Source organism: Branchiostoma floridae, chromosome 11, assembly GCF_000003815.2.
Source record: "Branchiostoma floridae strain S238N-H82 chromosome 11, Bfl_VNyyK, whole genome shotgun sequence".
In the NCBI taxonomy this organism is placed as follows: Eukaryota; Metazoa; Chordata; class Leptocardii; order Amphioxiformes; family Branchiostomatidae; genus Branchiostoma; species Branchiostoma floridae.
The window spans coordinates 21,531,631-21,546,201 of NC_049989.1; the positions used below are offsets into that span (position 1 = coordinate 21,531,631).

Sequence of the window (14,571 nt, forward strand, 5' to 3'; positions counted from 1 at the left end):
TGTACATCATGTGAAGGCTGCGTGTGGACATCATCTGTTTCCCCTTACAAACCTTGGCATTGTACGGAACTGTTCATCTGGTTTACGTTTATGTAGGTTAGGTCACACCACAATTACCTGTAAAATTCTTGTTGGAATCGCCCGCTGTCACTTTTTCGGAAATTTACCACACCTTAGGTTCAATTCAGCAAATTTTCACCTTAAATTATCAAGACGCCATCCAACAACTTTCCTGTATAATAAACTGACCTATGTGCTTTTATAACCTCACAATGCGGGTTCATTGCAGTAAAATTTATAATTCAGAAGTACATACATAAAAAGTGAACTAAGATAATTTTCAAATACCTGGTGATATTACTAGTACTTGGGAGAATCCCGGCTGTCACTCAGAAAATATACCATCTTCCAACCCGACATCTGCTTGGAGACCGTATCCGCGTGACTAAAATAAGCGACAAAAATCACGCACTGGTTTGTTGTAGCACCATTTTATTACTGACAAGTCTTCCATCTTAGAGACATGACAGAAGTGGACTTGTGCCGTCACAAAAATCTTAAGATTTGGTATCATCATTGCCACGCGTGCTTCTTACAGTGTTCTGGTACTTCTGGCCTAAAACAGCGCAGAATAAGAACTTAAAAGACGTCTGAAGATTCGCTGTGGCCAGTTTAAGACTCTGTGGAGTATTGAAGACTCTTAAGTCTATTCGCTGTCTTTGAAAGAATCTCGGACTATATATATAAGGCTAACTCATTGCATCGGTTCAAACAAGCGCCTCTCAACTCTCTCAAAGTTACACTTTGCTCTTTTCATACGCTAGAAACAGTCTACATTTCAGAGCTATACTAGATACGTTAGTTCACCTTTATTCGTAGGGTAACCTATATCCGTTGTATATAAAAAGAGGGTATTTGGGGATAGTTAAGTCGATGGAAGGTAGTTTCACATTGCAATACCTTGAAAATGTTGACATTTGAAACCCACGTCGTTGACCTGAAATCTATGTAATACCCAGTTTTTTTAAAACAACGAATATAGGTTACCCCACGAATTAAGGTGAACTAGGGTATCAATGACTACTATAAAACATATACACGAAATTCTTTAGGAAGCCAGGAAAACAATGTTAGACGATTCTCTCTGCGGGTTATTGAGTGTTAATTGATTCCTACAACTGTTAATAACTGAGACCTGACTCGAAGTAAAATTACTAACTCTAGCTAATAATTACAAAGCAGCAGAAGTGAATACGAACATCACTTCACCACAGCGGAACAAAAGTGTGCCTAGATCCCTCTATAACAAACAACAAAAAACTATCCATTGGGACAATATATCAATACATCAAATACACTTTCTTCTTCTTTGTCATTTCAAAAAGGGGCTAGTCTATCTATTATAGTCCCCTGTACCCAATGGAATAACACATTGAAACAACTTTGATCCCTTCGAATTTCATTAAGCCGTCTTTTAACTACGTAATTAGAGAATTGTGTTAAGTCGGAAACACTATGATAAAGAGCACTGTGGTTTTCTTTGCATTGAAAATAAAACAGTATTAGTAGTTACAGTAGTCCCACTATATAAATCTTAAGGGGACCTTTCCACAACATTTCTTTGTATGTTAGCTTACAACAACAAAATCTCGGACAAATTGAAAAAAAAAGTATGCTCTGATGAGAAGCGTGAGTCTATAGTTAGTTCTGTATCTAGCAGAAGACAGTGGTTATGACTTAGGTAGCATGTACATCCTGAGTGACGTTACTATGTTAGATGTCGTCTAAGGTCATTTATAATGCCCTGCACGTGTAGTTAGTAAAACACTATTAGCACCAAATATTTGTTTAACTATAACACATGAACAATGGTTTAAAAATGCTGATTTTTGTGTATGTATATAACAATTAATAACAATCAATAAATGTATCCTTGTTACGTCAGTTATCAATGGGTTGCAGTTGGTAAGTAAGTCGCCTGGCGGTGCTGCTACACTGGTGGCAAGCTTCCTTCTGTCGGCGTGCCAGGGAACGTGTCGGGTATGGGGCCTTGTCTAACTTTACAATAACTTATTCGTTACAACCGACAAATCAAACAATTATGTGATGGCTATCTGGGCGTTACGTAACAGGAGGTTGCGTCTTGACTCGGGCGGAATGTGCGGGGAAAGCGGATCCAGCTGGGTGGAGGTTGTCTGGGTCCCCCCCGGCCCCGGCCCGTCCCTAAAGTTGGCAGGAACGACGCGACACGAGGCGGCGGGGACCGCGGCTTCCCACCCCGGCCACGTGACGTGATTACCGACCAAACGTGGTTCCAATCTTGTAGACAAGAGTCGGAATTCCCGAAGCCAGACCGAAGGGATGAAGCTGTGAAGAAGAGGAGCGGGTACACCGGGTTGGGTTTTGGCGGGAGATGGCGTCGGGGGAGGCTGTGCTGCTGTACAGGAGGGTCGTCTGATTATGACATCACGGCGGACAGGCGGGGCACCTGACCGCCGGCTCACACAACTACCTGGAGAAACATAAACAAAAACAAACAAACATTAGTCACACAAGTATGAACAAACATTGTTGAATGAATATCCTTTAACTTTAAGCCCAAATCCGACGGAATTAACAGAGACCGTTGGCGACATTGATTGCTGACTTCATTAAAAGACTACGTACGTTACAAGATAACACAAGCAACAAGATATGAATTATTATTTAAACAGTCAGGTGATTCAGCATCCAGTGACGAGTGAAGATTACCGAAAGACAGTTGTTTGATGTATTTTGTATCATGTAATGTTATTCCTGAATGTCTAACCTTCCTCAGCGTACCAGGGAGACGTCACTAGAACTGTTGGGACCCCTGAGATTTTTGAGGGATCTTTGAAAGACTTTAGATCATCAGAGATCTTCCAGATCATTTGAATGAAGAGCTTTATGGTGCATATTTGTGCCCGAGCGAGCCAAGTGCAGGTCACGACAAAGAGAAAACACATGTAAAAGTATCACAGAACTTGTCTAGCAAAGAAGTTAGGCTTCTTCTCGCTTCTTGGTAATGATGAAAATTTAGGACTGTAGTGCATGGGCATTATATATAGTCGGTTTGTGCTACTCACACGTCTCATGATTAAAAAGTCATTGAAAGATCGTGGGGCTCATTGAAGAGATAGTTAAAAATCTTGGAGATCCCTGAGAAACCTTGGATGTATCTTGACAGATCATTGTGGGTCTTTAAAAATCTTAGACATCATCGAAAGATCCTTCAAGATCCTTGGGAGATGGTTAGACGACCTTGGGATTCTCTAACCGCTCCAAGAAGGGCCGTTGAGGGCTCTGTCACGTCCTGGGCACTTCTTGGCACCCAAGCTGTCTGCCCTCCGTGGAATTCCCCCACTTCCAAGAAAGGAAAGCTCATTACAACCATCAATCCCAAAGGCAAGGACAAACCGCACGCGAGGGGGAAGCCCGTGTCTTAGCCATGTCTGATGTAACCTCCAAGCAGATACGGGGGGGGGGCAAGTCCGTGACATTCTCCCGAACTTGGCACGTATTTCTCAGGGGAATTTTCTGTCAGAAAAAAAAAACGGAACAAGTTGAAGGACATCACGACAGATTGGCGACCTCTGGCTCCCCTGACGCCTGTTGGACATTATCTGTTGGCGGGATTTTGTGACGGATCGTTTCCGTTGCAGCGGTATCGTGTAAATCTTGCTGTTCCCGCACTCCCCCTCCTCACCCCTACACAAGGCCACGTTCGCTCGGTCTGACCCCCCAAGTTAACCTGGGTACCATCCAGATAGCAGTTCGCTCCGACGTTTATCATTCACTGTATACAGTCACTTCTAGCTCCGACGTTTCTTTCACACTATATACAGTCTCTTCTCTGCTATAGATATAGGCAGTAGAAGCGACCATAGGAGCGAACTACTAACCGGATGGTACCCAGGCTACCCCAAGTGCCTAGGGGCACTACAGTTCCATACTGTTTCCGTACAAGGGTATGATAAGGGGTTGATATCCCTTCCTCTGTAAAGACATTAACGTGCTCGCGGCACCCGTTTTACATGAACGTCCCTTCCGAAAGACGGGTGCAGCCCTAACCGAAATGCCCTGCCCAGGATTGAACCGGGGGTCTCGCTGTTGCCAACTAATTGTAACCAGGAGCTCAGCTGTGAGGCCACTACCAGTTGAGCTACAGGGACATCCCACGTAAGGCCACGCAAAGTAAAGAGCCGAGATAATGTAGGTGTACGAGTAAGGGCCCTTACATAGGTTTAACCGACGTCTTTACCGAACAATGGTAGTGGACAGACTGGATAGGGGGCAGAAACCTGACGATTAACCGATAACTGGTGGTTAGGGACCATTCGACACTCCCTATCTCCATTGTGTCGTGTAGTAAGGATCAGTGGCAGGCAATCCTGGCGTCCCGATAAGGATATCTCCCTGGAGACCACCAACACCCTCCCCGGAGACCACCAACACCCTCCCCGGAGACCACCAACACCCTCCCGCCGACCTCCCACTGACTCCCCGCCAGGATATCCACAGTGCTTCCCGCATAGACGTCAAGATTAAGTTCAACTTCTCCGGGGGTCCTTCTCCCTTAACACGTCCTATAAGATCTACCACAGAACTGCACTTTCTCCGACCCATGAGTCGCTCTAAAAGACTTTACGTCTAAATTCTCCAAGGGTCCTCTCGCCTTAACACGTCCTATAAGATCCTTAAAATTTCCTACAAACTGCACCTTCTTCAGAAGTCGATCGTACAGAATTACAGATTACGTTCAACTTCTCCGGGGGTCCTCGCTCCTTAGTCTTAAGAGACCTTAAGACTTCCCACAAAATAACGCTTCTTCGGGAAAATCGAAATATTCAATCATAAATAGGATGCTAATGACATTTAAAAACAAGTGTGGTTCGGCAATAAAACCCTAAATCCTCATTATTTAAACTGAAATTTGTTGATTTGGTAAAATATGTCTGTCAGAAACCCGTTGCCATGGCAACACAAAAAATCACTAACGTTTTCGTAGAATTGTTGCCAACAATATTCTGGGAAAATTCATCAAGTTAAGTAGTCCTAGCACACGTCGTTGGGCTGTTATACGACGTCAAATTTGGCGCAGGCACTTTTAGCACCCCCCCACCCCCTTCTATATTGGGTTAAACATTTCGATTAGTGTAAATACCATTTGTACAAAGTACGGTGACAATACGAACGCTTCTGTGCGGTTGTAGTTTTATCAACCAGTCTTTTCTGTGTGTCTCATTTGCAGTTTTGTGTCGACTATATTCTGCTCTATTCTGTTGTTTAGATTGGGTACTCTTCACATGGGATTGTTGAAGGTAAAGGTTGTTCACTCGATAAATGAGTTCACAACTATGACATGTACATGAGGTCGTACTTAATGATTTCACCTTACAACCGAACTAGGGAAGAAAGCTTGCTAAGCGATCCAGGGTTGACAGAACCGAATCTTGGCTGTTCCTTGATTTGTTCCTTTGAAGCTGCTCGCGTCTCCCTTTCAATCTCCTCCCTCTGTAATCTACAAGCTTGTTACGACAAGACTTATCCTTATCTTAAGGTCACGGCCCGGCACCGGCTCGGATCTTAGACGTGAACTTGACCCGGCGGGAAGGCGCAGTGCGGAGATAAGGGTGATTATCGCGGCAGGTTGAAAGGTCACGCTAAGTTTAGCGCGCGGTGGACATGGTGCGCTGCTGATAAGCGCCCTGCGGAAGTTCACTCGCGGCAGTGAAAGTGGCGGGGGGCTGCAAGTGAAAGTGGCTGCGGTCAGAAAGTGAAAGCGGCGCCGCGCTAACAAGCCTTTGTGGCTGGAAAACGGAGTCTGGTACAAAGGACGTTACAGAGAAGGATCGTTAACCCATTAGGTCAAGGACGCTTTCACTAACGTTAACGATACTTCTGAACTTTGCATCTTTCCCTGTTACCTTGGGCCGCAAGAAATGTATTCAGTGGATGGCATCCCCTGGGTATTGGGCTTGAATTGTTTTCTGGACTTCAAGGGGATTTTGTTTCATTTAATAAATTGCTAAGGATCCCTTTTAAAGTATTTTCGACAAATCGAGAAATAGCTCAAAGAGTTTGCGAGGAAGGCAGATGGCGAGGGACATATTCAATGTAAATCGTCAAAATTACATATCTCGTTTCTCCGTAGTATGAAGTGTTCTTGGATATTTCATTTTGTTCATGTCGCTCGCATCATGATGCAACATTCTTTGTCTCGTAAAATCTTGGAATCACGTTTTGGGGCTGATCTTGTTTTCTCTGGCCTCTCGTGCTAGATGGGTACTTTTTTTTATCATTTGGTTTATCACGTGGCTTTTTTTATCATTTCATCATCTCTCCTTTAGTGGCCTTTGGCTGCTACTCTGTCTGGACAAGGTGAAGGTCGGGTAGATTGTAGGTCTGCGATCCACCCAAGGTAGGGTGGTAGAGACCACGTACGTTTGGTCGGTACTTTCAGCGTTGGAAGGGCCAGATCACAAAAGACACTGAACTAAGTCTTAAAGGCAACCTAAGCAATATTACAGCGTCAAAGTGGAAATATTCTGAATAAGGCAATCTTCATGATATTGACATCTGCTGCACTGTATTCTCACATTTACAGCATACTTTGATACTTTGAGTGGTTAAAAACAGCCCAGAGACAAGTTGCACGATGATATTCCTTATTATTGTACCCCCCAAAAATAAGGACTTGATCTGGAATCCTTGTGCAACTCATTCCCGTGCTGTTTTTAACGGCTCAATTTATGAAATAATGATGTAAATGTGCTAAAATAGTGCATTAGATGTCAATATCATGCAGACTGCCATATTCAGAATATTTCCACTCTTAACAATGTGATATTGCTTAGGTTGCCTTTAAGACTGTGGAAACTAGAGCACCGGACCGTGCAACGTGGGGATGCTTATATATAACTGGCTTTTATTTGAACATTTAAATCAACAGTCTAGCAGTTAGTTATATGTACATATAGTTAACTGAATTGCACTTTCACCAAAGTAATACAATTCGCACTGAGTCGTTAACAAACGTCTAAAACAGTTCACTAATGGAGTTACCTGGCGCAGAGGAGCAAGGGGCCAGTTCCTGGCCTAGAAACTAAGGCATGTAGGCTAGCGCGCTCCACCTAACTACATGTAAGAGTGCGTGACCTGACATAATGAACAGTTTGGAGTGTCAGTCTGTGGTTCCGTCTGCGTTCCTCTGTACCGCAGTGTCACGCACCCGTCCCTGCCGGCTCCTTGTCTGTCCCTACCACTGTGTGGACGTACTTGGCATTTAAACATTTGGCATAGGATCAAGGTGACATTGTATATCGATCCTGCGGTTTGGGAATAAGCACTTTGTGTCAGACTTGGTTTTGAAAAACAAGCGAGGGTTCAAGAGTGGCGGCTACTGTACGTATCTGTGATGATGTTTCTGTGGTGTCTGCAGCGCTCTTTGTGCTCATGGATGGGGAAGCTTATCTCCAACAAGATGTGAGGAGGAAAGACTGTTGAAGCCTTTGAAACCTGACAGGGAAAACTATTGCTTTCACTATTTGTAGATTGCTGAGATATTTGAAAGATTATCAAACATCACTGAGAGACCTAGAGCATTGCAGCTGTACATCATTGAGATGATCATCACTGATAGACCGTTGAGATACTAGGAGAAGTTCAGGACGCTCGTCGATCTCCCGGCGGTCTCCCTGCGGTGTGTCGCCGGTCTCCCATGTGGTGTGTCGGCTAGGAGAAGTTCAGGACGCTCAGCGGTCTCCCAGCTGTCTCCCGGCGGTCTCCCGACGGTGCGGTCTCCTACAGACCATGCCCCTATTGAATCCTCCTTAGTCCCGTGTCAGTCGGCGGTGACACCTATCAGTAGGTCGTGTCCCGACACGTCGGCGGTGGCACCTGTCTTTCAGAAGGTCGGATCCCGACAAGTCCGCCCGATCCGGGCGGCTTATACGATACCGGTAGATGTTCAGGACGATCGGCGGTCTCCCGACGGTGCGGTCTCCTACAGACCGTGCCCATATGGAATCCTCCTATTCCCATATCTGCCTGCCCATCAGGTGACAAGTCCCCGCGATCCTTGCGGCTAACGAGTCTCGCACCATCAGCAGTGGGCACCCATTATCGCCGCCTCGTCCCGGTCTAGACACCGATAACATCAAAGACGCGGGGTGTAGGCGGCCGCGATAAGGACCGGAGTAAGCGCCGCGGTTCGCGCCTGGTTCTGATCTACAATTACCCTGACAATCCGCGCGTCATTATGGCGGGTTTACGGACTGACAAACATCATCGCCGTCAATTTGTACCCCGCGCGGTGGAACATCCGCGGCAGAATGCCGGGAGCCTGTCGGAACATGACGGGACCCTGTCCGAGAACACTGCGCCGCGGGGCGTGACAGATCCCCCCGGAACATGACCCGAGAACACAGCGCCGCGGGGCGTGACAGATCCCCCCGGAACATGACGGGACCCTGCCCGAGAACACAGCGCCGCGGGGCGTTATAGATCCCCCCGGAACATGACCCGAGAACACAGCGCCGCGGGGCGTGACAGATCCCCTCGGAACATGACGGGCCCTGTCCGAGAACACAGGCCCACGGGGCGTGACAGATCCCCCCGGAACATGACGGGCCCTGTCCGAGAACACAGCGCCGCGGGGCGTGAGCATTCCCCCCGGAACATGACGGGAACCTGTCCGAGAACACAGGCCCGCAGGGCGAGATCTGATCCCCCCGGAACATGACGGGAACCTGTCCGAGAACACAGCGCCGCGGGGCGTGAGCAGATCCCCCCGGAACATGACGGGGCCCTGTCCGAGAACACTGCGCCGCGGGGCGTGAGCAAATCCCCCCGGAACATGACGGGGCCCTGCCCGAGAACACAGCGCCGCGGGGCGTGAACAGATCCCCCGGAACATGACGGGGCCCTGTCCGAGAACATAGCGCCGCGGGGCGTGAGCAGATCCCCCGGAACATGACGGGGCCCTGTCCGAGAACACAGCGCCGCAGGGCGTGAGTAGATCCGCCTGATAGCAGATTTGGGGTCATGAAAAACATGTATCATTTTCATCCTGAACTAAGCCACAGATTGTAATCATTGTACACCCTCTTTCTCCAACGCCATGGAAGTGATCATGGTCCTATAACCGGGCCGTATTGAACAGGGACGCTGCCATGGATGGTCTCCTGTACTATTACACCTGCCAGTGTGCACTTCAACCGATTTACTGAAGAGTCTGCCGATATTTCAACACAAACGCCGGTCTCTCTTTCTCTCTCGCGCGTCTTTTATATTTTTCTTTCGTTTTATTCCTTTATTTCCGTATCTTTCTTTCTTTTTCACTTTTCCTCTTTCTTTGTTTTCTTGCTTTCCTTTCTCTGTTCTTTGTTTTCTTCCGTATCATTTTCATTGCGGTCCTTCTCACTTTACGGTTGTTTCTTACGCTCTGAACCGTAGCTGCTCAAACGTGAAGTAGCCCTTGTTTGTTTATTTGTTGTTTGTTTGTTTGTTTGAGTGCTTGTTTGTGTATTTACGTTTTATGACCCTAACAACACTTGTTTGTTCGTTTCTTTGCCTCACCTTAAGCTCTGCACCGTAGCGACCCTAACGTGAAGTAGCCCTTGTTTGTTTACTTGTTTGTTTATTTGCTTGTTTGTTTGTTTGTTTGTTTGTTTGCCTCACCTTAAGCTCTGCACCGTAGCGGCCCTAACGTGAAGTAACCCTTGTTTGTTTACTTGTTTGTTTATTTGTTTGTTTGTTTGTTTGCCTCACCTTAAGCTCTGCACCGTAGCGGCCCTAACGTGAAGAAGCCCTTGTTTGTTTACTTGCTTGTTTATTTGCTTGTTTGTTTGTTTGTTTGCCCCACCTTAAGCTCTGCACCGTAGCGGCCCTAACGTGAAGTAGCCCTTACTTGTTTGCCTGTTTGCCTGTTTGTTTGTTTGTTTGTTTGCCTCACATTAAGCTCTGCACCGTAGCGGACCTAACGTGAAGTAGCCCTTACTTGTTTGTCTGTTTGCCTGTTTGTTTGTTTGTTTGTTTGTTTGTTTGTTTGCCTCACCTTAAGCTCTGCACCGTAGCGGCCCTTAAGTTAAGTAGCCCTTACTTGTTAGCCTGTTTGTTTGTTTGTTTGTTTGTTTGTTTGTTTGTTTGTTTGTTTGTTTGTCCCACCTTAAGCTCTGCACCGTAGCGGCCCTAACGTGAAGAAGCCCTTGTTTGTTTACTTGTTTGCTTATTTGCTTGTTTGTTTGTTTGTTTGTCCCACCTTAAGCTCTGCACCGTAGCGGCCCTAACGTGAAGAAGCCCTTCTCCGTGGAGCCGCCTCCGTAGTCGCCGGTGTCTCCGAAGTGCAGCCTCGTGACGGGCAGAGCCTCGATGTCGCGGATCATGCCCTCGTCGGACCGCCAGACCAGGTCGTTCTTGTCGCAGTTACAGGACTTCTGGCCGCCCGCACAGTTACCTGGGAAACATAGCAAGGTCACCTCAAGGTCAGTACACACAGGACGGCAGTGTTACTTTCGTGTTACTCTCGTGTTACTTACGGTCACGTTATGGGAAAGTTCAAATCTTTCCGACTCGCCGAACTGTCAACAAGACCACCGGCGTTCGTCATGACGACTGACCCATTGCTGAAGTCACGTGACTTTAAAGGGTGACGTAAGCAACTGGGTCAGTCATCCCGAAGAAGACCGGATATCGTGCGGAACAATCCGTGAGTTGTTGGAAACAGTTGGACTCTCCCATAATGTTATTTACCAGCTCAGACGAACGCCCATGCTGCTGGACACTGTGTGAGTCTGTTTGACGGCGAGAAGTGAAAGTGAAGACATCTGAGACCCTTGTTCCACGGAACGGAGACACCGTCAGACAACCGATAACAAACCAAACAGCACGTCATTGAAAGATACATGGAAGGTCATCGGAATACCTTGGAGATGACTAAAAGTAGGTTAATGAGGCCATTGAAAGATCACTGAAAGATCACTGAAATATTGCTTAAAAACTACTGAAAGATTGCTGAAAGATGGCTAAAAGATACCCAGAAGATCATTCGAAGACCTCGAAGACCCATGCGCGATAACAAGGTGCACAATTACGTAGATGAAACGATTGTAAAGACCTTGTATTGTAAACATCTCGATCTGTATCTATGTCTGTATTGGATACACGGCCGCAGCTGGTTATATACTACATCGGGGGGACTCTCAGACATAACCTTTACACATCTAACTCCTGGCGTTGTTTGACAATGATGTGCCTGCTCTATTCGGCGAGAATAGGATCACCCCCTTCTGATAGTCCTAAATTAAAACGTCGAGCCTGTGTTGATGACGCTTTTTCCTGACTACATCTGCTTGGCGCTTCCAGGCCACCACCATATCAAAACACGGCCAGTGAGGCACGGCAAGGTTCAGACAGTTATAAATAGAGCGAGAAATGGCCACATGTCAGGGTCTTCCGGAGGCGTTCTCACGGCCCGGGGCCTGGGTACTGATAACGCCAGTCAGCACCGATCTGGGAAGAGCTTAGTCATGAGACAGACGTGGGCAATCAAACATCTCTGTTACACGTTGTTGTGCTTGATAACCCCCATAAATAGCCTCCGTTTCACCCACCACCTGTTTGCTTTTAAACTACAAACAGTATCCTTATTATTGCCGCCTGGTTCTGAATCACAAAACTAACGTAATTACATAAAGGCAATTCAATTAGATATATATGATAACAACTTGACTAATAGTCAGCGCTATATTTTTGATCATACATCATTTAGCAAGTCTTCACCCCAAAGCAATGAAGAATTATATTTTGCTTGTCTGTCTACCGGCAATTCCCAGTATGCACAATGCATCACTGACAAACATCCTTAGTGCGACTATTCTTGTCTGTGGTGCTCGAAGGGATACGAAGCATTATGGGTAAGGGAGTGAAGTCTGCCTTGTTCCTTCGATGAAGAATTAAAGAATAAGGCAGTTACAGGTGGCACGATGGTCTATGGTTAGAGTTCTTGACTTGAAATCTAAAGGTTCTGGGTCAGAATCCCTAACAGACCACAAGTATGTGCCCTTTTGCTCGTTAAGGCATTTATCATGTATTTCTTTACACACCTCAGATAAAAATAACTACATGTATCTAGCTCCGACAAGAGACACAGTCAAGCAGAGGTCCCATGTTTGAGGAGAGCTACACCTTCAGTACGTTTAAGATCCCTCCGCGCTTCAGAAGGGAAAAGAGTACGGGTCCATCATGGTGCGAGTGGATCAACCCTTACAGTCCGGTCTTATCTTGTACCTACCGTACAAAACAGCTCTGTAGCGACTACAGGTGGTTTACCGGTTATGCGAAAGAAACAAGACATCCGTAGCTGAAACTAGGTACTTATCTTCACCTGAGTGAAGTGAGGAAGCCCCAAGCCTTTCCCAAGGGCGCAAAATCAGTGACACGGCAAGATCCAGGGAACGCCCAAGTGAGTTTTATCGGTTATGCGGACCCAAAATTAAAGTGTCGGGTACCTGTCTCTCCAACCCGGCCGGTTCTAACCAGTAACAGAGCCGGGCGGGAGAAATCCGACACCACCCCGTAAAACCGGCAGCGACGATCAAAGGGAAGAAGCATGTTGGAATTAATCCTTAATAACGGCTTATTTCTGCTACATTTTCCTGCTCAGTTAAGCAAATAAACAGGACCATGGATCAAACGCGTCTGGCCCGACACCACTGGGGGTACCACGTACGGAATAAAACTATACAACCCTCTCTAACTGTCACAGTGCCGCAGGTACTGACTCTTAATCAGGCTGTAAAGAACTGTAAACTCTAAAATTAGCCTGTTCCAATTTCACTGGTCAATTAAGTCGCTTTCACTGGTCAATTAAGCAGGCGATATCTCTCCCCTCAGAGCATTCACAGGAATGTCTGCCTCAGACGTCTCCCCTTGCCGGGAGATATTTTTATTCAAAACAGAGTCTTGAACTGTAAAAAGATATGCTGTAACAGTTTAACAAGGACACTGCGCTCGCCGGAGAGGTCCACATGCATGCTGCGGATTTCGCCTTGGAGGATTTAAGTGCGATGCTTTTAAAAAACGAACATTTCCTCGTAGATTTTACCGTCGTTTTGGGATGAAGCTATACGAGAAAAAGTGTGATCTCTAAGCTTTACGGGTTGACCTTGACTTGACCTTGACCTTTACCATTTCATCACGTACTGGTGGAATCTAAATGTCAGAGGTGCTAAAGGCGACAGGTAGCGCCACGTTATCATGTGTTCCATCTAGACAGAGTATCGTTATCATGTGTTCAGCAATCCCGCTTAAGGATCTAAAGGTCGTGAGTTCGAGTCCCAGAAGGGCAGTCGGTCTTAATCTTCTGAACGAGTCGATTTGCGGTAGGGGAAGAACCCGTTGGTAAGAGTAGCTAGGAGATCGCTTACAGTAACAAGGAAAGTTAAAGATAATGTAAGAAGCACTAAGCGGCATTCATGGTATTCTCTTCAAGCCACTTATGGCAGGCAACGGCATGTGACCTACTACTTTTGCACAAAGTCTTCTTTCAAACAAGTAAATGGCTTTATTAAGAGCACAGTTCATCAAGTCCTTATGAAGTCAAAATAGACAATGCCGGAACTGAGATGGCAGGCAGGATCTAGGAGACTCAGGTTCTGTGAAAAGGGTTCTCATCTTCGAATATCAAGCAAAGTTTGCTGATAAGACACAGGCCTTCGCCACAAGCTAGAATGCAAGACAACCAACCACTGCGTGCCAGTGAAGCTGGATTGGAATGGAGAAACATACAATCTGTGAGGGAAACATCGGTGGTCAGCTGGGGCCAAACCCACCCCGGTGGTCATGTCGAACATGCACAGCTAGCGCGCACTCTAACAAACATCCGGGCACTGCGGAGGGCTGAGTGGGTTTACGGAAGGCGTCATGGAGAAATAAACAACATGGACACCTGTCTCAACAAGGCCCCCAACCCCACTGTCTCAACAAGGCCCCCATCACCACTGTCTCAACAAGGACACCTATCCCTCTATCTCAACAAGGCCCCCAACCCCACTATCTCAACAAGGACACCTATCCCTCTATCTCAACAAGGCCCCCATCACCACTGTCTCAACAAGGCCCCCATCTACACTGTCTCAACAAGGCCCACATCCCCACTGTCTCAACAAGGCCCACATCCCCACTCTCACAACAAGGCCCCCGACACCACTGTCTCAACAAGGCCCCCAACCCCACTCTCACAACAAGGCCCCCATCCCCACTGTCTCAACAAGGCCCCCAACCCCACTCTCACAACAAGGCCCCCATCACCACTGTCTCAACAAGGCCCCCATCCCCACTGTCTCAACAAGGCCCCCATCACCACTGTCTCAACAAGGCCCACATCCCCACTGTCTCAACAAGGCCCCCATCACCACTGTCTCAACAAGTCCCCCATCACCACTGTCTCAACAAGGCCCCCATCCTCACTGTCTCAACAAGGCCCCCATCCTCATTGTCTCAACAAGGCCCCATCCCACTGTCTCAACAGGCCCCCATCACCACTGTCTC

The 14,571-nt window shown here is 46.9% G+C and overlaps 1 protein-coding gene across 1 annotated transcript in view; it reads right to left on the reverse strand.

Moving 5' to 3' along the window:
- Nucleotides 1-475: 475 nt before the first annotated feature.
- Nucleotides 476-14,571, reverse strand: part of LOC118425948 (mesocentin-like) — a 43,657-nt gene continuing 29,561 nt past the window's right edge. Inside the window, exons 7-8 of the mRNA XM_035835119.1 lie at nt 10,283-10,477; nt 476-2,512 (exon numbers count right to left, since the gene is read on the reverse strand). Coding sequence (XP_035691012.1) covers nt 10,284-10,477 — 194 coding nt within the window. The 3' untranslated portion in view covers nt 476-2,512; nt 10,283. The remainder of the gene's footprint in view (nt 2,513-10,282; nt 10,478-14,571) is intronic.